This window comes from Styela clava, chromosome 4 (genome assembly GCF_964204865.1).
Source record: "Styela clava chromosome 4, kaStyClav1.hap1.2, whole genome shotgun sequence".
In the NCBI taxonomy this organism is placed as follows: domain Eukaryota; kingdom Metazoa; phylum Chordata; class Ascidiacea; order Stolidobranchia; family Styelidae; genus Styela; species Styela clava.
Window position 1 is genome coordinate 3,662,603 of NC_135253.1, and position 23,128 is coordinate 3,685,730.

Sequence of the window (23,128 nt, forward strand, 5' to 3'; positions counted from 1 at the left end):
TTGATAAATGATGCGCGAATTGAAGACTACTGGTATTTATTGAATTGATAAATGACAATTTCAATTCTGATATATCAGTCTTCTAATGTTAGAAGAATTTGTTGCGTTCACATTAGAGCATAATTACATTGAGGAAAGAAAGTATTTTTTGAGAAAAAAAATGGTATAACATTGTTTTAGTGTACTTTTCGATGCCGAATTGAGTTTACCCCAAAGTAGCTAGGGCAGGGGTGGGCTCTAGTCGGCGGGCCAGATGTGGAAAAATGAAGTTATCGGCGGGCCAGAGTATAACATGAATAGTATTCAATATCTTAATCACATATTTATTCGCTAATGCAAGAAAGAAAATTTTAAATCGCGTTTAAAGTAAAATTTAAACTACAAAAAAATAGAGACCAAAACCAATAATGAATTTATCATAATTTACTTAAAGAGTAATTATGTAATACCATAATGTACTGATGTACAGTCAGCGGGCCGGTCAAAATCTCGACGCGGGCCGGACGCCGCCCGCGGGCCGTATGTTGCCCACCCCTGCCCTAAGGCCTAATGAATTAAATCATCCCACCGTTTTTTGTTGCATAGTTGATCGTGAGACTACTCTCGCTCTGATGCAACCCAAAATATTAAATTTTATTAACACCCAAAATATATTTTAAGAGAACTTTATGTCACCGGTACAGATGACTTCTCTCCAGGAAATACCGCTGGTCGAGTTTATAAACTGATAGATCCAGCGAGAAGAGGTGATCCTGATTCTTGTACAAATTCCGCTACAACAAAGACAATATTAGCTGACGGGACGTCGACTATACCATACAAGAACAACTGAGCTTATAAGCTGATGAATAATGACATATATTCATATATATCAAACTTCGTGCATTTTCTGTCGAAAAATATTTTCATTAAAATCTCGATAAAATATTGATATAACATGATCTCATAAAAGGAAAATATGAAGTAATATGAAAATGTATTCACAGACAGAAAATAAGCAATACCGATTGGGCCGATGTGCAACAAGTCCCAGCTTGAATGGAGTTTTATCAGTAAATAAATAATATATCAGCATCTATTGTGTTAACACCTTATGGGCGAAGTTCAGCTGCAGTAAAGCAAACGACATTGATTACAGTAAATAAAACCTTGTAAAAGAGTTACATGAAAACTTCCAGATGTGCAACTACACATTTCTAAACCCCGCAATTGATTTTAGTTGACAGTCATCACCTGGCCTCCATGCTATGCATAAGATGAAAGGGATTTTAAGCATTATTTCAAATGATATCATACCCTTACTTAGAGCCTAAACGAGACGACATATCAATTTGTGGTGAAAACGTCTGACCACAACACGGCTACGGTAGATCATTTGTATTACCCTGGCGGTAACAACCACAAACGCCAAATCAATACAAACCTTACCGACTAGACGCAAATTCCATAATAGGCATTGCGATGATAAAAATTACTCAGCCAAGCGTAGAAAGCAAATTGGCCCGGTGTCTCGAAACGTGGGTGACGTCATAACAAGTGAAAAATGATGACCTGCCGGAAACCTGGAATCGTTTATTTGTCGATGTTAGGCTTGGGCAGTCAAACTTCAGAAAATAGGGGAAATGGAAATATACGTTATTGTGACCTGCATGCTAATTTTGAAAGTGACACAACTCAGGTTTGAGTGGCATGTTGTTCATGACCTGGTTCTAAGTATAATCTAAATAAAATATCAGGTTACAGCCTACGCTGTGTGTGACCATTTTTTAATGAATATATGCTGTAAAAAATATAACCCCAGGCTAAATAATATAATTGCCTATATGTATAAAACTTTTTCAATGAATGTTGATTACGTCATGTGTTCTGTTGGTCCATTTACTTGTATATATTTATACAGAATAAGTATTTACCATTTTATCAATTATAAACGATATCTACCACCACTATAAACCCATTACACGTATTTTGAACGAGGTCGTAACCCTGACCCTCAATTCGAAACACGATACTACGTTCGATCATCGAAAAAGAATTTCGTCATTTTAAAATGAGATAGGAGAAACTATCTTTCATGCGTAGCGATTTTATGCCTTAATTGGTCAATGTCCAACAACTAATCTCCTCTTTGCATTGATGACGTCATAGATGTTGAGTGATGCGTAATAAAGCTAATGTCCACTCTTAATTTCGGTCAAGTGCTCTTAAAGCGCAATGCCGTCATTTATAACCCGAGTACAGTAGCCCTAATATAGTCAAAACCATCATGTCACCATTCAATATGTCTTTATTTTTGTGCTTTTATTTGCCAACATGAATAACCTAATTTCAATAAGAGACGTATTAGAAGCTCCTATTCGGATTGTGAATTCATATCAATAGTGCAAACTATTTTTAGTTTTTGCTGTGTCTTTCTTCATTACATTACAAAAATAAGTGCCGCTTCACTCAAACCCGTTAACATTTATTCAATAACTGACTTCGTCTGGGTAAATAACCTTTATTCCATGGTCGATACGTGGTGAAAATAGTAAAAAATATAAGAAACTTACAGAATAATAAAATTGTGAAAGTTGTATATGAGTTCGTTTTCTGAACAATTCCCCAAATATAGCCTTTACACATGCACATGGTCGTTTTATAGTAGTGTGATTGTTGAGCTACTTTGCTTGGGGACATCATAGTAATAAAATCGCTTAGTTAAACTGAAGTGGGCCTGATAACGACATCGGAATATAATCATAAAATGGTTTATAACTCGCGCTTTGGAGAATTGATACAGAATTCTAATTTTCGATTGGAACGTCTGTGTATGGCTTGCTATATGATACAATACAAATATCAGCATACGGCCTAGTGGTCCAAAATGTTATTTATAACAAACATTTCAAACATATAAAAGATTTCAAAAAGGTGTTTATAGCGCGGCAAGAATAATATAAGCTCCCATTGCGCTATAATATAAAATTTATACCCAACGCGCTTCACGTCCCGCGTGAATTATTCGTGCGAGTCCATTTAAACCGTAAATATCTAAGAAAGTGAAATACAAGTCAGAAGCGGCGGGGAAGTTCGACTCATATCCCTTATTACGCATTTTAAGAAAGAATCACAGAAGCGGAAAGTCACCACTTTCTTTCTTCGTCATTACGAGACAAAATATTTCTCTAAGTTTAGCCAAGACAGGCGTGGGCCGCAACTCAGCATATTTTATCTACTTTTTAATAGCATGTCAAAGGTTTGTGGAAAAAAGGTAGAGGCTTTATAAATGAGGCAACGCCGTAATGTTGACATATCGGTGTTGAAATATTCAGAGTAGCTCATCTGCAAAACAAACGCGTTACAAAATAACTTCAAAAGAATACGCGTTTATACTTCAAATATATTTTATTTTAAAAATGGATGTTTGCCGGAAGAATATGATTGTTTTCTTTATGTTATTTCTTATTTGCGGGCCAATAATAACAGATGCATTGGTGGTTATAAGCTCTGAAGAAATGAACTGTTTCAAGAAAATTCAAATTTCTGGGTAAGTTGTCATTAACATTGTTTTAACATAATATTTTTTTATATGAATATGCATCTAATCAAAAATATCAAATTTCCATCTGCTTTCATATTCTGATTAGGCAAATTAATTCAAATAGGTAAAATTACATATATGCCATAGAAACTTTGCTAACAATTAAAAATTTGTTTTGGGTTCAAATCAGATGCCTTGCATATATTTCTGAAAAATGTACAATCCATAAAAATGCTGTTATAGATCTTTACTGAATTCACATATCAGTAGAGTAAGCATTTACATTAATATTTAATTTTTTCGTGTTCATAAATTCGTCTTTGAGTGATTCGTGCACTTGAATGTACTGCATATCATTACAAATTCTTGTGTTTGAAAAACAAACATTATTTCGAATTATATCACCGTAGGCAAACACTTCAAACAAAAATCACATTTACTCGTAGTTTATCTATCGTGGGCAAAGAGCGCATTGAATGTGGTTAAATATTCTATTCTTTCAATGATATTTATATAATAGTTCACTAAACTACCTTCTTGTTTCAGTCATGTGTCTCGTCACTGTAGGAAAGTTTTACATCTCGGACGTTTGCGACGAAAAAAACACCACAGTCGCTAGCAGTAGGATGTTTGCTTCAAAAATCCAACCAGCAAAAGTCTTCATCGGGACTAAATAACAAACTTGTTCGAGTGATTTCAATTCTGCCATAAAGAATTTATTTAAGCCACCGTGTAGAAGATTTATGACGTTGTGGTTAACATGTTCGACGGAGTGTAAATAAAAGCTGGCATGGACCATAAGGGCGTACGTTCAAAGCATATTTATCACAGCTTGAGCTATGTAAAGTTCGAAGTCTGTATGTAGGTTTCTTCTGAAGGCGACTAGAGTTTGATTCATCAATGCCATGTAAGTCAAATCATGTCGCAGAAGTTATCCCCAATTATTGATCAAAATGCATGGCCCGATCAACTGAAACTCCCTTTCAATCATCAATATTTTTACTTCTTGTTTTTATCATATTATGCGGCATGTGTAAAAATTCGTATACAGTAATTTTATCGTGAAAGTAAAAAGTAATTTTTCTTGTGTAAAATCTGCATAAATGCGATATTTTTTATAGCGATATGAGTATATTTTTACTTTGTGTTTTTTCAATATTCATTTATAAATATATCAGATGTTCAATAAATTATTTATTCATGATTTTTTGTCAAATATTTTACGTAATACAATATTATGCAAAAAGGAAGTTAAATTTACAGTTCCGAATGAACATAGTTTATCTATAGAACCAATTTCTGATAGAAAATGAGAAAGGGGTATTTACGTTACGCATTTTCGCAAGAATCTATTCAATCTTAAGCCAGATCTTACTAACAAACCGTCCATTGTATTGCAAAAATAATCGGTCCTTAAAATATATGCAAGCGTGTCTTTTTATTTTCGATAATAGATGAAGAAATAAACATTTACGAAATGAAAGATCAGCAATATATTTATACTTATAAGCGTGTATGTAAGTTCTTACTGTGACATACCATGTAACTGTTGATGCAACAAGTTATTTAACAGAGCAATCAGGAGAATCCATTTATCAAAAATGCCACAGGAGTAAATATAATATTCGTATTACAGACGATCGATCGTCTGTTGTACATGCTCTACCACGCTTTTAAAACTATACCGATCGAGATCACGCGAGATTGTGGTTAACATAGTATTGTGGCAATATTACGTTCATCGCTGTGCATGATTTATACAAGCTAGGATTAGATATGGTTTTGAAGTCACGCAAGTTCAGCTAAGAGCAGCAAGTAAAAAGTTGGAATACTTTGTTGTTAGAGTCCATATTTGTAAATTTGTAATCGATTGTCATTACAAGTGGTTTTGAGTCTGAATGTGCGTACTTTCTAATTAATATATTATAACATACATAAGAAATATGGAGCGCCAATGAAGGTATCAAAAAACTCGGTTTAAATTACACATACAGCGTAATCTCCGACCAAAATGTATTAGAGAAACCAAGGTATGGAAGTGAAGTCCGAAATATCCGTAACGCGTTCTTCTTTCTTGTTATTCGTATTGGTAAAGATAAATCTCTCATTATTGAATTTACAACCACAAATAGTAAACAATATTACCAGATCTGGACCACAAACATTGCTTTTTAACTGTATATTTAATTCAGGGAATCATAGCCTCTAGTCATCAAGAAGGCTGAAGATTAATAATATATTTTCGTTGAACTGCCGTACTGCTAGTTGAGGCAACAATGAACGGCGATTATATCTCACTAATGCGCTTATATTTCGGGTTTTTAGATTGCGGTTGGCATGGTAATTTGCAGGCATGCAAAACGCTTCCACTCAGTTATCGTGCTGTCTATTCAAACGTATGCAATGTAAAAAAAGTATATGTGATATTTATATTACTTGGCATGCTTCAAAGTGAAGCGTACAATGAAATTGTGTTATCAAGTACCTTCCTGGAAAATAAATGTGTATGGAATATCTTCCTACTTTTAAAAACCGAAATTTGGCGTGTCGATATCTGTTCTTATTTGGTCCAAAAATATTTGAGTTACAGTACATGAAGCCATAAAATATCACGCTAAAGTGTGTAAGATTAACATTATTTGTTGCACGTCTGCGTGAAATTTCAGGGTGTCGTTGAGTAACGTAAGGTAAGTAATATCTTTCCAAGCAACATGTATACATGAGTAATCCAAAGACGAGGCTATTTTTGTCAAAGTACAATAGCAGGAAGGAAATGGCGAATTTTTAGGCGGTGAGTTGATGTGAACGTGTCACTCTCATGTTGCTGTTTAAACTAGGGTTGCCATCTTAGTGTTAAACCGTTCCGGGACACCTCAATGTCTAGAATTTTAAAAATGATGCAACAGAAACTTGTGAAACACGAAAGACATCAAAAGTCTCAGTGCGCGCTGGGCGTCAAAGAGTGATAAGCGTGCAGCGGTATTTTCGCAAACTCCAAGCTTCTAAATAATTTTATCATAATCAAAGAAACTTGTGAAATGTTGAATCTTTGAGGCATAAATGAAAAAACACTAAACAGGGGAAATGTTGCTAAGTAGATTTAATTATTTAACAAACATCAAACACAAAAAACTCAGTGTTTCTGGTATTTAAATTTATAATTTTCTTGTGATTTTGCGCTTTAAGAAGATATTTGTCTTTGCTGATAAACTCATAGCATGAAATATGAAAGTTCAATTTCATCATCAAGTTTAGTATGTTTTTACTGTTGGTCCAAAGCGCATTCATAATATTGACGGTCTTTCACAATTCGCGTTTGACACTGAAATTGACAGGACAAATGACACCTTTTCCAGTTTTGAACAAAGCCGACACGCTTATATGGCCTTCTATTTTAAAACGCCTTGGTTGTCAGTAAATTCCGAAACAATCGTAGCTCATCACGGGACGCCAGACGTCAATTCCGGGCAGTCTCGATCGTTCCGGTTGGTAGCCCTAGTCTAAAACCCGCCGCACAAACTTCGTAAGTAATATCAGTATGAACCTACATTATACCTCGTCCACAAAGCTCTCCCCGCACTGGTATGATACGAGAGTGTGCCATTTCATCCAATATAATAAATGAAATGATGCACTCGATGGACAAAACATAAGCAATTACTTCATTCCCCAACATCTATTTATGTCAAAATTTTGAATAAAAGTTAAATTTTTTTGTTTGGGCGTGAAAGTTTTTGATTTACAATTTACATGAAACTCGACGTGACTAACACTCCACAACAAGGTGCATTTTGTAATATTAATTCAGTAAAATAGACGAAAACTCATTTCGCGCCCCTATGTGGAAATTTTGATATAATATGTCATTTAGTAGTTTATTTTTGTATAACGATTGGTTAGCAGCGTTGAAAGGGCTTGTACGATGCAAACACCACAACAATAGCATGAAACGTCAAAATAGAGCCTGAGAAATTGTTTTCATGCTTTTATAACTTTGAATAAAGGCAAGGTATTTTAGTGAATACCGAGATGAATGGATAATTTGACAGTTTTGACATCGCACGTTATAAATTGAAGTTTTAACCTGGGTTTGGCTGTAAATCACTGAAGCTTGAAGGCTTTAAAAAAAACTTAATATGAAGTACACAAGCTTACATTTAAAATTCACTATAACGGGTGGCAACATGACAAAATCTATCACAAAAAATAGTCGCCTTTCGATAGATAAATATACTAGAATGTCAATGATTTCGAAATCGTTGTCACCGTAGCTGGATTGCAAGGTGAGGACGCTCCGGGAGGTCTAGCAGGGTTAGGCTAACATGACAAAAATTCTAGAATTTGATTTAAAGAAGTGACGCTAATTCCTACTATTTCTATGTTCGATATGGCTAACATTTTCTGAATATCATCATTTTATACGATTGGTCTACATGTATGGAAATCAAAGCCTACCTCGAATAATATGAGAACACGTTGGTAATAGAAATAAATCACATCATCTTGGAATTTTGTTTAGTTAAGAATGGATATGGCCATCAACCTAACACAACACACCATGTCATGCAAAACAACACTTTGTAATAACAACCGAGACATTGGCGGAAACTCGTTTGCTCTCTCGAAATGGGCCATCAATACGCGATGATGAAATTCGAATACTTGACGTTGGACTGTACAAACTTAAATTCAATCAGTATTATTATGAATTCTCAGTAACATAAAAGTTAAAGTAACTTTCAACCAAACATTCAGGTTTGTGACAGGCCTGTTCTTGCGCAGCAGATGTCTTCACAATTTTATTCATATCATGCTTTTTTAAATGTAATGAAAGAATTAAGTGTTTTAACGGATTATTTGGCTAACCCTAGACATGTATTCTACGGAATGCTACATTCAAATATATTGAAATCAGATATCTTGTAGAAAGCCCCCGCCACTAATGCAAAAATTCGAGATTTGAGAAAAACACTCTCGCCACGTTTTACATGAATTTTTAGAGTTAGGATTAGGGTTAGAACGCTGAATTCAATGCTGTACTGAATTTCATCAATGAATACGATTCCAACTGGATAATCAACAAACACTTTTTTTGATCGATGGCGGAGGTGTTTTTTGGGCGGCTTTCTACAAAAGATCCATAATATCTTAAGTATACATAAAATGTAGATCATGACAGCTATCACGATGTACGACTTGTATCCAAATCAAATATTTTGGAAAATGGTCCTTTGATAGTACGAATTATATTGCATAGTAAAGTAAAAACCGTAACTGCTCTTTACAATAAAACGTGGCCGATTTCTTCGTGATTATCCGTCTGTGGTCTGCGCAGAAATATATGTCAATGATAAGTACTGGATTACAGCAGAGGAGCACTGAGGCTACACGAAAATAACAATACCCTGAGGGAGAAAATGACTAGTATCGCTCAAAGTGGGCAATCGCTGCAGACTGTTGTAACTGAAGCGTTAAATGGTAAAATTGGAACCGATGCATAACAACGTTCTGCAGAAATATAGTGGAAGATATGCCTCAGACATGTTGAAACTTCAATGTTGACAGATATTTTCAGGATTAGGAGAAGCAAATTTTAAACAAGAACGCTGTACCGGGAAATATGGCAATAGCGTTATTGATTTACTTCTGCGTAATGGCTTTTCAACAGTCCGTATTGAGTCATCCACAATGCTTGGATTTTACGTTTCCATTCAAGTGAGTAAATAATTATATTTAAATTAAAGTAGAAATATTTTTCATGAACATAATTATCAAAAATCATTCGAGTATGTATTCAAATATAGTAGACCTGGTAGAATAAATACCACCTTGTGTTCACTCAGGCTTTAGTGGAAACATATTTCAGACTGGAATTCACTGCTATAGCATTCCACTATTGTACATGTATAACGCAATATCAGACTACACAAGTCTGGAAACGTTTACTCCGATAATTTTCCCCGATTTCACTATATATGATATGATCATATCAGGTATCAGTTTATAACTATAACCCGATGTATCACCACGTTTTGTATCATGCACTTATTCATTTATTCGTGATATGTTGAATGATAATATATTCCTCATTTTTACAATCAGTTAAAATCTTTTCCTTCAGTATTGAAGTTGAAGCTTCAATGAACATGTAAGTTAGGCGAGTTTCGATGATTTTGATGTAGAATCGATATTTTTACAATAATAAATGAAGCAAAAATTCGCCATAGTTTAACCGACGGTTGATTCTAATCCATTGAATAATTGAAAGTGGGAAAATTCCTCCTTCCTGATTTATATATATTGCCGAATTATGACGCAAGAATTGTGATTTTCTGTAGTTTATAAGTGATGTTCGGCGAAATTTACAATTTCATTTCGCATCTTAGTAAAGTCCATCTCAAACCTGTATGCTATGTTCAGTATTATCCGTAATCCTATTATGACATGATTTACGTTGTTTCGATCACTGTTACTCCAGATGAATTGATGAAAACATTTATTTGGTGATTTCACAGGATTATCATTAAATATGAGTTATGTAATATTTCAGTTACATATTTACTACACAAAAATGCCTTTCTCCTTATATGATACTCAGGAAATCAACAAATCCTCCGTGACCCCGACCAATGTTTCAAATTTTAGTGCATTCATTCATTATTCATGTGATCGGTTAACCACAGTGTGCCTGTATTCGAAACTACAGGCAGAATATTTTGGGCCTCCACAATTTTGGTTAAAACTTTCCAAATTTATCGTCTTGTAAGATTGATAGTCATTGGAATTGCAACGAACTTAGGACTATTGTACAAAATGATATCAAACATTACAATTAATTAGAAAACGGCTGAACGAAAGTAAAAGTTTTTAATGCCCCAGTCATATAAACAATATCAACATTTTCAATAAGTATGAGATAAAAATTCAATAAAAAGATATAGATGCTATCTTTAAAAATGGTTAGGATATTGTTAGTAAAATCTGAGATCCTTGCTTAAAACTGCATTATCGTTTCAAAAGCTCCTATATCAACGGCTTGGCCTTACAGACAGGTTACATCTTTCTATATTATTCCAGATCATCAAAGGCATTGGAGATGTGCAGTGAATATCAAGAATTCGGGTGTTGTAATCGAAAAGAAGATAATCGAATCATTGATAAATATTACGAGTATATTAGTAATCTGCCCTCGGATCGGCAAGACACATGCAGTGGATGGACGAGGGACTTATTGTGTCAGGTGTATTTGCATAAGCCCAATTGCATATCACTGCTGCTCTATATATAGCTAGCAAACTATAACACTGATATATTTTATAATCGTTCATCAATAGTGATGAATAGTGATACTATACTCCATGTTCATTCTTGTGAGTTTCGACCCCAACAGCCCGTGTGGGCGGATAAAACATTGAAAAATAAGCACCAGTGACATAAAACACTGGTTGTGAACGGGTGATCAAAGTTCGTCTAAAATAAATAGGTGATTCGATCAGTTCTCCTTCCGCGGTGGTCTTCTTGGACATGGCGTGAAAGTAATGTTTAAATAGACTACTTACAATGTTGTATACTTGAAACGTAAAGTACCTTCGCGCTGTTATTTGCGGTGTCCTTGTAATTTGTGAAAACGATTGACGTATATCAAATTGATACTGTTTTCAAATATTAAAATGGGAGAAGTATTTTTATTGCATATTTAGAAATGGGTCTAAAATTCTCCGATCTATTTAAAAAATTGAAACGTGGAAATTTTAGTGTAAATTGGGGCATATTTTAAACCGTATTGCCTATTTAGTGCATCCTGAATAGAGAACTATCTTTTTTGTGTGGCTCCCAAAATAAAGAGACTTTCGTTGAAAAGATTGCTATGGCTCGTATCCGATATTTCAACATATGAACGAAATTACGCACCGCGGAGCTGTTCGAAATATGCCTGTAATGTAATTACTCTGTTACAATGTGGCGTGATTTTGCAGAATAGTTTCAATTTTTCTTTATTTAAATTTTTGCAGAAATGTTCGCCATATGCAGCCCACATATTCGATGCAGAAGATAACGCATTAGCAAGAACATTTCCAGGACTTTGTCCGAGTTATTGCATCAGGATGTTGAACAGTTGTCCCGACATAGTGAAATTCTTCACCGATAATTCCGTATTGCTGAATCTTATTGAGACGAGGAAATATAAATTGTTCTGTGACTCAGTAACAACAAGGGATCCGGATTACTGTTATCCGGATTTAGTCGTTAATCCGGAATTGAGTGAAAATTTAGGGAAAGTTGAATTCTATCAAGCAAAAAGTGAGTAAAAATATAGCTGTATAGTATTTATAGCAATAAAACATTTCTCTTCCCAGCAAAAAAAACCTAGTTTCCCAGAAACACCGCAACCTTGCGGGGACAATCTATCAATGACTTCTGATAAGGCTATCTGGGTATTTTTTCTATTAAATAGATTTTGTTACATTGTTGCTTTTCAAATATTAGATTCCATTCAACAAAATTGTTTAGGGTGACATTTTTCAGACGTTAGTGTATCTCTCGGGATAATTATTTGCACACAGGTAGATTTCATAAAAACTGTTAGATTTTATTTACTAATATTAACACGAGACAGAAGTAACCTTAGATGTGGCCAAAATGTACTTCTTTCTTATTACGTTTATGCAAAATATTCATGGAATCTAAAATTTTCAACTATGGCTGTAAACGGCTCACTAAACTGAATGACTCGAATCGGAAACCCCTCTCCCCAAAATTATTTGCCCAAAGGGCTAAAAGTAAGGATTGATACCTGAAATAGCCATATAGATTATTGTTACTTTTACGTTTTCCAATTTCTATCATATCATTTTTATATGCAAACATTTGTCTATTTTCTTTATTTTCTTGGCACATCGTCGGAGTTAGCGTTGGGAATTTTATTAATATGTAATATTTGCATTAGCTGGAAACCGTTACATCTTCTACTCCTTATTTTATAGGCAAATGCATTCCAATCTGTCTGCAAGAAATAGCGAACAGACGATCAAATCCTGTTTCTGCAAAACATTCCAGAGACGGAACACATCGGTAATAAAATTCCAATATGATCTGTTTCAAATATTCGCTTAATATGCAAACTATAATGGTGGCAAGCCCCAGTTATTTTAATGTCGCTATAAATTCTAGTTCGTATTACTGATATTTTTTGTTTTTCTTGATAGCACTAACAAGTCGAATAACAGTAAAAAAAACGCGTTTCTGATACTGTCAATACTAAATTTTAACGGCGTGTATATATATAGAATAATTTTGCATGGAACAAGTGCAGTAGACCAAGTGTATTGTTGATTTGTGTTTTTTTAAAGTCATTGTATTTTCAAGGTTATTCATCGTCGAACAACTGGGATTAGTGTGGGTTATTCTTCCGGATAATTCTCGACTTGATCCACCATTTCTTGATCTGCGCGACGTCGTCGTTGCAAATAAACAGTGAGTATTAGATCTAAAAATCATAGTGAAATGTATCAACCTCATCCACGTGGAAGCATTACGCATTTTCTAGTATTTACGTATACCCTTTTACATATATTAATATTAAAAGCATCAAAAGAATCTCGCAATATTGATGCCAGACAAAGAAATCACTAATAAATAGAAATGTCCTGTCGCAAACCACGTACAGGACGACAGCGTGCGTATAATAATCCGCATGTGGCAAATATTTCGAAGAGCGTAGAAGAGATATTTTACGAGGTTCACCAGCTAGCCAGACTGATGGCAAGAACTACGACTTCATTTGGAAATATCTTTTTTCGAAGGCTATGGGATGGGTCTCTATTTTAGCATGACGCAACTCGATCAATTAGAACTGACCTTAAAATGACGATGACTTCAAAACTCGCCGACTTGTGACATTTGAACTTTTCTATGAGCCATCTTTGTTTATTTGTTGAATGATTCAGAAATTTATAAAATTTGGACAAATTTTACTTCCATAACTCAATTTTCAGACGTTACGACGAACGAGGGATGCTTGATATAGAATTTCATCCGAACTACAGAGAAAACGGGCTTTTCTATCTTTATTACTCATTTTCAATCAAAGGAAAAGATTACGTAAAGATCAGTGAAATGAAGGTGACATTTTAATCATTATTGACCAGTTCATCATTATTTGCCACACCCATTGAAAACATAATTGCCAATCTTGTTATGTTGAACATGGGAATTGCCTACTACCTCAAATAGGTTGCGATATGTTAGCCATGTTGAATATGAAATATCCATAAACCCTGGCTTCTCCCATACAGTCTCTTCTTTAAAGGGAGACATTCACTAAATTTGTGAGATTGATGAAAAAAGAATACGAGAATATCGGTCAGAGACCGAAGACTTATCGATCGAAAGTTAGGGATCCCAAAACAGCACTCTTACTCCATAGGGACACCTTGTGTCCCATCACTAATTAATTAATACCTCGCTAAATATACGACATAATTCGCCCAAAATCAATAGACTTCTGGTCCGAGATAAGATGAATGCACATGCAAAATCTGGAGCAGATTCAATCTCGCTTCCGTGAGATATCGCGTGCATCTAACAGACATACAGACAGACAAATATCTATCAACATACTTACCGATTAAAATCAATAAGTAATAACAAACATATGACATACCAGACTATATCAATGCTATGATAAATGAGCAACGTTTTTTTTTTCAAATTCACAGGTTTCAGATAATGACATGAACAAAGCCAACGCCACTGCTGAACGCACACTCTTAGAAATTCGGCAACCTGCTAAAAATCACAACGGTGGACAACTACTATTTCTCGACGGAGTTGACGAAAACTTGTACATATTCACTGGGGATGGAGGAAATGGTGGAGATCCCTTCGGTAAATATGGAAATGGACAAAATAAGTGAGTATGACGAAAATGGAATCACGAGCGAAAACGAAGCTAATGGTTTTCGTTTATTAGTTAGACCAAATATTATAGGTTTTTCTATATATTTTGAGTTTCAAATTGTCTTTTATTTTGAATATCAATATTTTGATTTACTCAAACACAGAAAGACCTTTCTCGGAAAAGTTCTTCGCATTAACGTAAACGCCAGAGGTGTGAATGGTCATCCTTATGCTATCCCATCAGATAATCCCTTTGTAGAAGACTCTGCCTATCTTCCGGAGATTTACGCTTTGGGTGTGAGAAACATGTGGAGGTGTTCAATGGACCGAGGAAACGCTACAGGTATTGAGATATTCATTTAACGGTCTCATACTAAATTGACAATGCTGATTTTGTGACTTACTATTTTTTATTCATTATATCAGTGACGATATGTTTTTAATTCCGATTTTATCTAATGGAGCTATGTTTGGCCATCATCCAAATTGAACTCAGAAACGCTGGCCGATCAAAAATGAAGATTCGGTCTGCTAACTTGCACGCATGACTTTTACAAACCGGAGGGTTGCTTTTCATCAACTTGCTGTCATATATGAAAAGCACTTTAGCTGATAGTCACATAATCAATAATGTTATTGTCGATGCATTTCAATATAAAGAGATGAACTTTGGGTGAATGGCTCTAGAAGTTGATTATGAACTTGCGGTAAAAATATTAGAATTTATTGCCAGAAACTGGTGTTTTAACAAATATGTTGATTGATGTGAACGTTACATATACACCTGGTCACCGCAATTTACCAAAAAGTACATTTATCGGTATTGGTATCGGATATATGGTAATTAATAATAGACACGTAATATATGGTAATAACCGAGTTTAAAATAAAATTGTCTATCTGAAGTAAGAGAATAATGCTGAATGAAATAACGAGAAATCTTCAAACTTACTATTTATGATTTTTAACGTCTACATATTTGAAGCTATTTTATCTTATAAATAATCTGTCCAATGTCAAAACTCCCCAGAATTGATATAAGCGGTTGAGGTTCTAGCAAATGTGAGAAAGAAACACTCAGATTTGTAATCGACAGAACGCAAAACATCATGTATAGTTCCATCTCAAGGACTATAACGCCATATTCATCGAGTCTTGATCGGTAATTCCAATTTATTGTCTCGAACAAACCCCACTTGTATTACTTCATAAACAAAGAGAAATCGTAAAAAATCAAATGCCAGAGGCATTTTGCTGTCATATCTTTTCATTGACAACTATTTAAAATAGTGTAGCTGTTAGTATTATTAGAGCTAGTTTTTTCAACGTATGGCGAGAAATACGTAAACGCAATGTTTTCAAAACAAACGATATCATGAACTTGGTCTAAATCAGGTAAAGATGATCATTCAAGATGTAAATTATTTTAAAATTCGTTTTTAAGTATCACCTGCTGAACCAGTTGCAACTTTATCACGTTTTTCTGCGACGTTAATTGAGATGGTTGTTAGGAAACGTACTACATACTGGAATATATAGTACAAAATAAATATTGTCAAGTATACTTCTTACTTAAGATTCACATTAAAAAGTTTAAATGAAAACATTTTTTCCCGAGAATTTTAGTTACGTGGAATTCCCAATAATAGGTAATCAGCTCTCTATTGACGTCAGAAGATACATACTTGTTGGTCACAGTCATGTTTATTTTGTCCATGCAGTAAAAATATATCGTTCGTAAATAAGTAAACAAAATTAAACACACATTTTTACTGGGGAAGAGAAGTCGCGGGGAACCAAAATTTGTTGTCGAGCACTTCCTCGGTTCCATCGTAATGTTGTATTTTCGTACGCCTCAGCTTAGACGCATACCTAAAACGTTACTTCCCTATTTCCCACAGGATCAAATCGAGGTAGAGTATTTTGTGGTGACGTTGGGCAGAGTGCTTACGAAGAGGTTGACATTATTGAAAAAGGTGGAAACTATGGATGGCGAGGGTATGAGGGATATTCGTGCTACGATAAAAAGATGTGCAATTCCAACATTATTAGTAAGTTTCACATTCCTAAATATGCAAATACGACAAACTAATTTTAGTTCTTGCTGAGTATATTGCCACTCAATCATTTTTCTCCTTTGTCTATACTTTGCCTTCTATTTTACTTATAATCTTCCAGACTAAATGAAACGTGAGTGAGCGTTGAATACACACAAACCTGTTTGATAGGATAAAATTTACATTTACGGGGCAGAGAAGGCTGATATCACGGCTCAATTATATGGCGAACCATGGCCTCTCGTCTGGTCACCAGTCAATGTCGGGTATGGGAGTTAAGCCAAGTTATTTGTTTTCAGAGGAATACTTTATGGTGGGGGAAGCCGTACTCGACCAGCGGTTACGTGAACTACGGCAGTGAGAAGTCCAGTAATCCTCTCGCACATAATTATCCTTGCATGAGTTCCGAATCTGTGAACACACGCAGGGTAATAGGTTGTGCGGAAGCGAACGTGTTCCTGACGCTTAACACAATGCGCCACATCGCCGATTGGACTGTTAAATTACCTGCTAAGATTATTTGACCACTACTCTTACTATGAATCGTAAGTTCTATGAAAAAGGCTACAGATTACCGAAGACATCCAGGGATGGCGAACCTTTTTCAATGAATGGGTCAAAAATTATATTTTTATTGCGGAACATAAGAGAGTGGGTCACAGATATATGATCAATGTTTGTATCTATAAGAAACTTCTGAAGCAAATCTTTTAGGCTTCTGTTGGTGTAGTTTCAGGCTTTACTTATGCAGCACTTCTATCAGGGACTTTTTATGTTTCTCGATTTTATGAAATTAGAGTACGAAAACACGCATATGAATTACCATAAACGTTTAGTATGATGCGGTAAATTATTTTACGGTTCCAAAGAGTTTGGATGGAATCCCACCCTGACAGTGTTCTATTTTTCGATCAACTTTCAACCTCATTAAGGCACTTTTACACTGCCCCATTGTTATTTCAGATTTCTAGGTTTTTATTTCAAGTCTGAAAGATTTTGTTCTCTTAACCTTCTGATCTCGGGTGTCCCTGGGTCATTTTGACACCCCTCTATAATTTTTTTAATATTTCACCAACCAAGAATGCCAAAAACATCATTAATGTGTCCTTAAAAAGCTTATTTTCGTCGCTTTCCACTAAAACGCGCCCAAATTACGTAGCGCAAATGTGTACGTCGTACGACGGTAAGAAGAGAGAAATTTCAAAAAATTTCGAGAAAAAGTTTCTCACTTTTAACGCTGTGGTCAACACGTGATTGATATGCGAGAGAAAGAGTTCTCTATTAGAAGAGCTAAACGTCACCTTCAAGATAAAACAAGACTGGGATTTGTAAGTGAAGTGATATTCGTTTTATCGAAGAGCATTTGATCGCATGCTGTCTGGTATCTTTGTTTGTTTATTATGAGCCGAAGAACGTTGCTCGCGCGTTCAAAATACTTCGTTTTCAACTAACAACAGATTATTTGGTTATTTTTAAGCTTTGAAATACTCATACAAATAAAATTGACCTTGTTGCAAAATAAAAATTATACATAAAAAAAATATGATGACATCACCGTAATTAAGAACACTCGGATCAAGCATGGATAATTTAAACTCAAACATTTTGAGTTTTGAAATTGGTTTTGTTCACATGCAGACCACTATGAAATACTATTGACCCCCCAAAATACATATAATTTAGCCATAAACCCAAATTATGACACAGATCAGCCATTTATGACCGGGCCGAAACCCTAGCGGTTACGTGAACTACGGCAGTGAGAAGTCCAGTAATCCTCTCGCATATAATTATCCCTGCATGAGTTCCGAATCTGTGAACACACGCAGGGTAATAGGTTGTGCGGAAGCGAGCGTGTTCCTGACGCTTAACACAATGCGCCACATCGCCGATTGGACTGTTAAATTACCTGCTAAGATTATTTGACCACTACTCTTACTATGAATCGTAAGTTCTATGAAAAAGGCTACAGATTACCGAAGACATCCAGGGATGGCGAACCTTTTTCAATGAATGGGTCAAAAATTATATTTTTATTGCGGAACATAAGAGAGTGGGTCACAGATATATGATCAATGTTTGTATCTATAAGAAACTTCTGAAGCAAATCTTTTAGGCTTCTGTTGGTGTAGTTTCATGCTTTACTTATGCAGCACTTCTATCAGGGACTTTTTATGTCTCTCGATTTTATGAAATTAGAGTACGAAAACACGCATATGAATTACCATAAACGTTTAGTATGATGCGGTAAATTATTTTACGGTTCCAAAGAGTTTGGATGGAATCCCACCCTGACAGTGTTCTATTTTTCGATCAACTTTCAACCTCATTAAGGCACTTTTACACTGCCCCATTGTTATTTCAGATTTCTAGGTTTTTATTTCAAGTCTGAAAGATTTTGTTCTCTTAACGGTATTGTGGACGAGAAACTAATAAAATACAAAGTAGCTTCTAGTTCTCGCATAACCCCTAAAACAGTCTGCAGATGAACTTCCGATAGAGACCAGACGTAGCGACAAATTAACATATCAGTTGCATTGTTATGTAATAAACGATGTCATAGCCAATAGCTTAATAATGGTTCACAGCAGTGCAGACACGCGTCCAAGATTAGGGGTTTTGAAAATTACCATACCGGCCCGAAATTAACAATTTGAATATGAGCCCTCGCGGCCCTGACTGATATATTAGCATTGTTTTATTATTTTATTCGCGCCTTGGCGGGTCACGAATAAAACACTTTGTGACCCGCGGGTCAGTGGTTCGCCATCCAGTCATAGACAAAAATCTTAGCCAGCAAAATATAACGGAGTTATTTTTGCGCAAACAGATAATGAGGTTTCGTTTACATTACAGAAAACTATATTCGTCCTATACATGCGTACAGCCATTCCGTGGGAAAATCAGTGACAGGAGGTTATGTGTACAGAGGCTGCCAAAATCCCAATTTGAGAGGCAAATACATCTTTGGGGATTTCCATAATGGGTAATTTATTACTATCAAGCATAAATATTTATTTATCTTATTGTTTCACGTCAAATTGTTCTAAATTGTGAATGCAGATATTATTTTCTGTAATTGAATGCGAGTTTATTGCTTTATTCATTACGTACTGTTCGGATCCGAAGTGAATGCAGCACTGTTTTTTTTTTTTTCAAGAAAATTATTCGCCCTAACCGAAAACAGTAATGGATCGTGGAAACGAGAGAGTATTTGCATGGCAAGCAACGAAGCATGTAAATCTGGTGGATTGCAGAATAATTACGGCAAACATATTCTATCATTTGGTGAGGATGAAAATGGTAAGAGAAAATGAAGTTACTGCGCATTTGCATCCTTAAACCGCACCAAGGACATGTGCACCCAAAGAAATTTGCACCGGCGGATACTTGCACCCATACACATTTGCACCCGTACATTTCCACTATTGGATATTTGAACTCACGTACATTTGCACTCACGCACTCTTTTTGTCGATGCACATTTGCACCCATGGCATTTTCACGCGCATGCATTCGCCTCATGAACATCTTTACCTGTGGATATTTGCACCTGCATACATTTGCAATTATATAGGCGTGTTCGCTTGCGAATAACTGTGTTTCAGGTAATCATTAATTACTAAGTATAACTATATATCGGAAATGAAGACAGATTACAAATTTTAAGTATAGCCTATTATTCTTGGTTAGGGTTGCCACGTTTTCACAGTTATTGCGAGTTATAATCCCATCCTACTTTTGTCGGTCATTTTATTTCAATTGAATAACCCCAACGCAGTCGAATTTACGGTTGTGTTTGGTTAATAATAGACGATGAAACGACCTCGATATAGCGAAAGCCGGATTTATGCGGAGCAAGTTGTTTGCGACACTTGACCTTGATATTGTTGCGTTATTATGTTAATGACCCGGGTTGTTTTTCACCTGAGATAATGGATGGAAATCTAAATTAATTGCGTGTGGATTTGCAGTGAGTTTGTCGTCCTTGCTATTCATTAACATTGGGATGACCCTATTTCGGTGCGAATGTCAAATAAACCTCTCCCTATTTTAAAGACAGGTTGGTGTCCATGGTTATAAATGTTCATGGATGAAAAAAAATTCAGGGTGCAAATATCCGTGGGTGCAAATGTACGCGGGTATAAATGTCTGTTGGTGCTAATGTACGCTGATGCATGTACGCGGGTGCAAATGCACGTAGGTGTAAACGTATACGCTGTTGAAAGTGTTCGCGAGTGCAAATGTACGTGGGTGCCATCGCCCGCGGGTGGGAATGTACTGGGTGCGAATGTACATGGATGCAAATGTACATGGGTGCAAATATTCGTGGTGCAAATGAAATGTGCATGGGTGCAAAAAGTCCGTGGGTGCAAATGTCCGTTGGTGCAAAAGTATACAGGTGCAAATGTCATGGATACAATTTACGGGTGCAAATGAACGTGGGCGCCAGGGTAATGGAACCGAAAATAGCAGTAATTAGATATGAATTGGCAGTAAATGACCATCTCTAATCACTGCTATTTTCGGTTGCAATACCCTGGCGCCCACGTTCATTTGCACCCGTTAATTGTACCCATGACATTTGCACCAACGAACATTTGCACCCATGGACAATTGCAGCCATACATTTGCACGCGCAGCTTTTAGCAGTATTAAATCTAGCGACTTTGTATGAATTTGAACCAATTCAAAAATCTGGAAACTGTGTTCTCATTTTGACATCGGTAATATTTCAATTGGTCATTTAAAACTATCAGTGTCGACTGTGTCGTGTCGAAGAGTCGATATTAGCAGTATCATCTGTTTATTTAATTATAGGAGAACTATACATGTTATCAACGCCGAGAGCTCTCCCTGGATTTCGTGGTGGAAGCGTTTATCGATTGGTCGATCCGTCAAGTGGAGGAGATCCTAGCGAATGTTCAAATGAAATCGTGGAAACTGAAATTATGAACAGAACAGAGATAATTCCATATCAAAGTCCTTCAGGTCAAACAACTTTAAAGCATAAAACATCGTTATTGCTATTTCTCAATTAATTCTGTGTCACTTTGTGGGACATGCAGTGACTAGAAGCGCCAAGTTGGAATGATACGGTGTTAGCATAGAAAAAGGTAATTTTTCGTTTGCGTGGCATAAATCGGGGAAAAGTACATCGAATCAAAAACTTTATTGTCTCATTGACCAATCAAAACATAAACACAGTTTAATGGCTGACGTGAGTTGGACTTGCACTCACTTGTGAGATAACACGTCTGAATAAAATGCATTTATGCACCTGCTCTGTTCAGAAAGATGCTTTGTATGGCATGCGCTATAGGCAGTTTGTTTTTATTGAGGTTAACTCGTAGTTTTTATTTAAATTTATTGCCTATAACATTTATACCCTTGTTTATTTATGTGAGTGCGTGCTTACCTATCTTATCCATTGTTTTACAGATAGCACTGTGTCAGTTCGTCTCGCAGGGTCTAATGGATCGAAACACCGAGGCAGGGTGGAAATAATATTAGATGGTGATTGGGGAACAATTTGTGACGATGAATGGGGAATTCAAGACGCACAAGTGATTTGCCGCATGCTGGGATTTCATCACGCAAAAGCTGCTCTTAAAAAAGCTCGTTTCGGGCGTGGTAGTGGTCCTATATGGCTGGACGATGTTCGATGCTCGGGCACTGAAACAAATATTGCGAATTGTCACCATTCGCCTTGGGGATATCATAACTGCGGTCATGCGGAAGATGCCTCCGTTGTATGCAGCTCGTTCTAATTGTAACAAAATGGATGCTAACAAGAGTTTCAGTATTTGGGTATCTTGCTATAGCTAACACAAAGCGAATTTTGAATGTAGACAATCACGGTCATCACCACACCATGTCAATATTACCGCGATGTGTGTATTCCCTACCCTGTGATTTGACGAGCTATGCCAAAACTTTTTCCAATTCTGTACTATTTTTCCATCATTTGTATTCATTCCCAATCAAAGTGTGCCTATTCTATCGTTATTGGCCGCTTCATACATCGCGGTAATGCACGATAAATGTAACATGACATTGCTTTTAAATTATTACCGATATTTTCCATTCATCATTATATTTTCTGTGTTTTTGAGATCCAATTGGAACAATATGGAGCAAGGCGCAAAAGTATATCATAAAATATTTTAGAGAGATGTTTTCGTTATACTATAAGACAGTGGTTTCCAAAGTGGTGACCGTGAAGCTCTTACGAAGGGTCCATGAGAGAAATCTGTTATATGGCTCATAGCTTGATAATACAAAAAATGAAGTGCTATAATTTGCAAATACACATTTGCCGCCTTTTGCTGCTTTGCAATCACTGCTGGAGACACTGAATCTTCACTTTCCGGGGAGAGAGTTTATAAAGTTATGCAAGTCCGCTTCCAAATGCTGCTTTACAACGAAACAAGTGCAACCATCTCGTTAAACTTCGTCATAATATGCTTTTGTTCGTTTTATGTTTTTCACTACATGGCGCATGCGCATTAATTTTTTGTTGAGACCTTTTAATGTTTTGTTTTAGTGCACAAGGCCGTGGGCGACCACGTTGGTATCCTTAGATCTTATCACTCAATTTCTCACACCATATTACGACCTGAGCAGTATATACCAACAAGTATTATTC

The 23,128-nt window shown here is 35.8% G+C and overlaps 1 protein-coding gene and 1 long non-coding RNA gene across 3 annotated transcripts; both read left to right on the forward strand.

Moving 5' to 3' along the window:
* Positions 1-1,271: 1,271 nt before the first annotated feature.
* On the forward strand, positions 1,272-4,727 carry LOC120326288 (uncharacterized). Its single transcript, XR_005567415.2, has 2 exons — positions 1,272-3,529; positions 4,070-4,727. It is a non-coding gene; the product is annotated as an uncharacterized LOC120326288 (long non-coding RNA).
* A 4,073-nt stretch (positions 4,728-8,800) lies between these two features.
* Positions 8,801-23,128, forward strand: LOC120325923 (HHIP-like protein 1). Of its 2 annotated transcripts, none has more exons than XR_013475053.1 (13): positions 8,801-9,238; positions 10,601-10,763; positions 11,536-11,824; positions 12,508-12,595; positions 12,890-12,997; positions 13,519-13,645; positions 14,242-14,435; positions 14,587-14,765; positions 16,324-16,473; positions 19,336-19,465; positions 19,640-19,782; positions 21,301-21,596; positions 21,922-22,059. XR_013475053.1 is itself a non-coding variant. In XM_039392101.2 (13 exons), the coding sequence occupies exons 1-13, from the start codon at positions 9,144-9,146 to the stop codon at positions 22,248-22,250; spliced, it is 2,166 nt and encodes a 721-aa protein (XP_039248035.2). In that variant the 5' UTR covers positions 8,801-9,143; the 3' UTR covers positions 22,251-23,128. The 2 variants fall into 2 exon arrangements, 1 of the variants encoding a protein (XP_039248035.2); XM_039392101.2 differs by having other exon boundaries at positions 21,301-21,471; positions 21,922-23,128.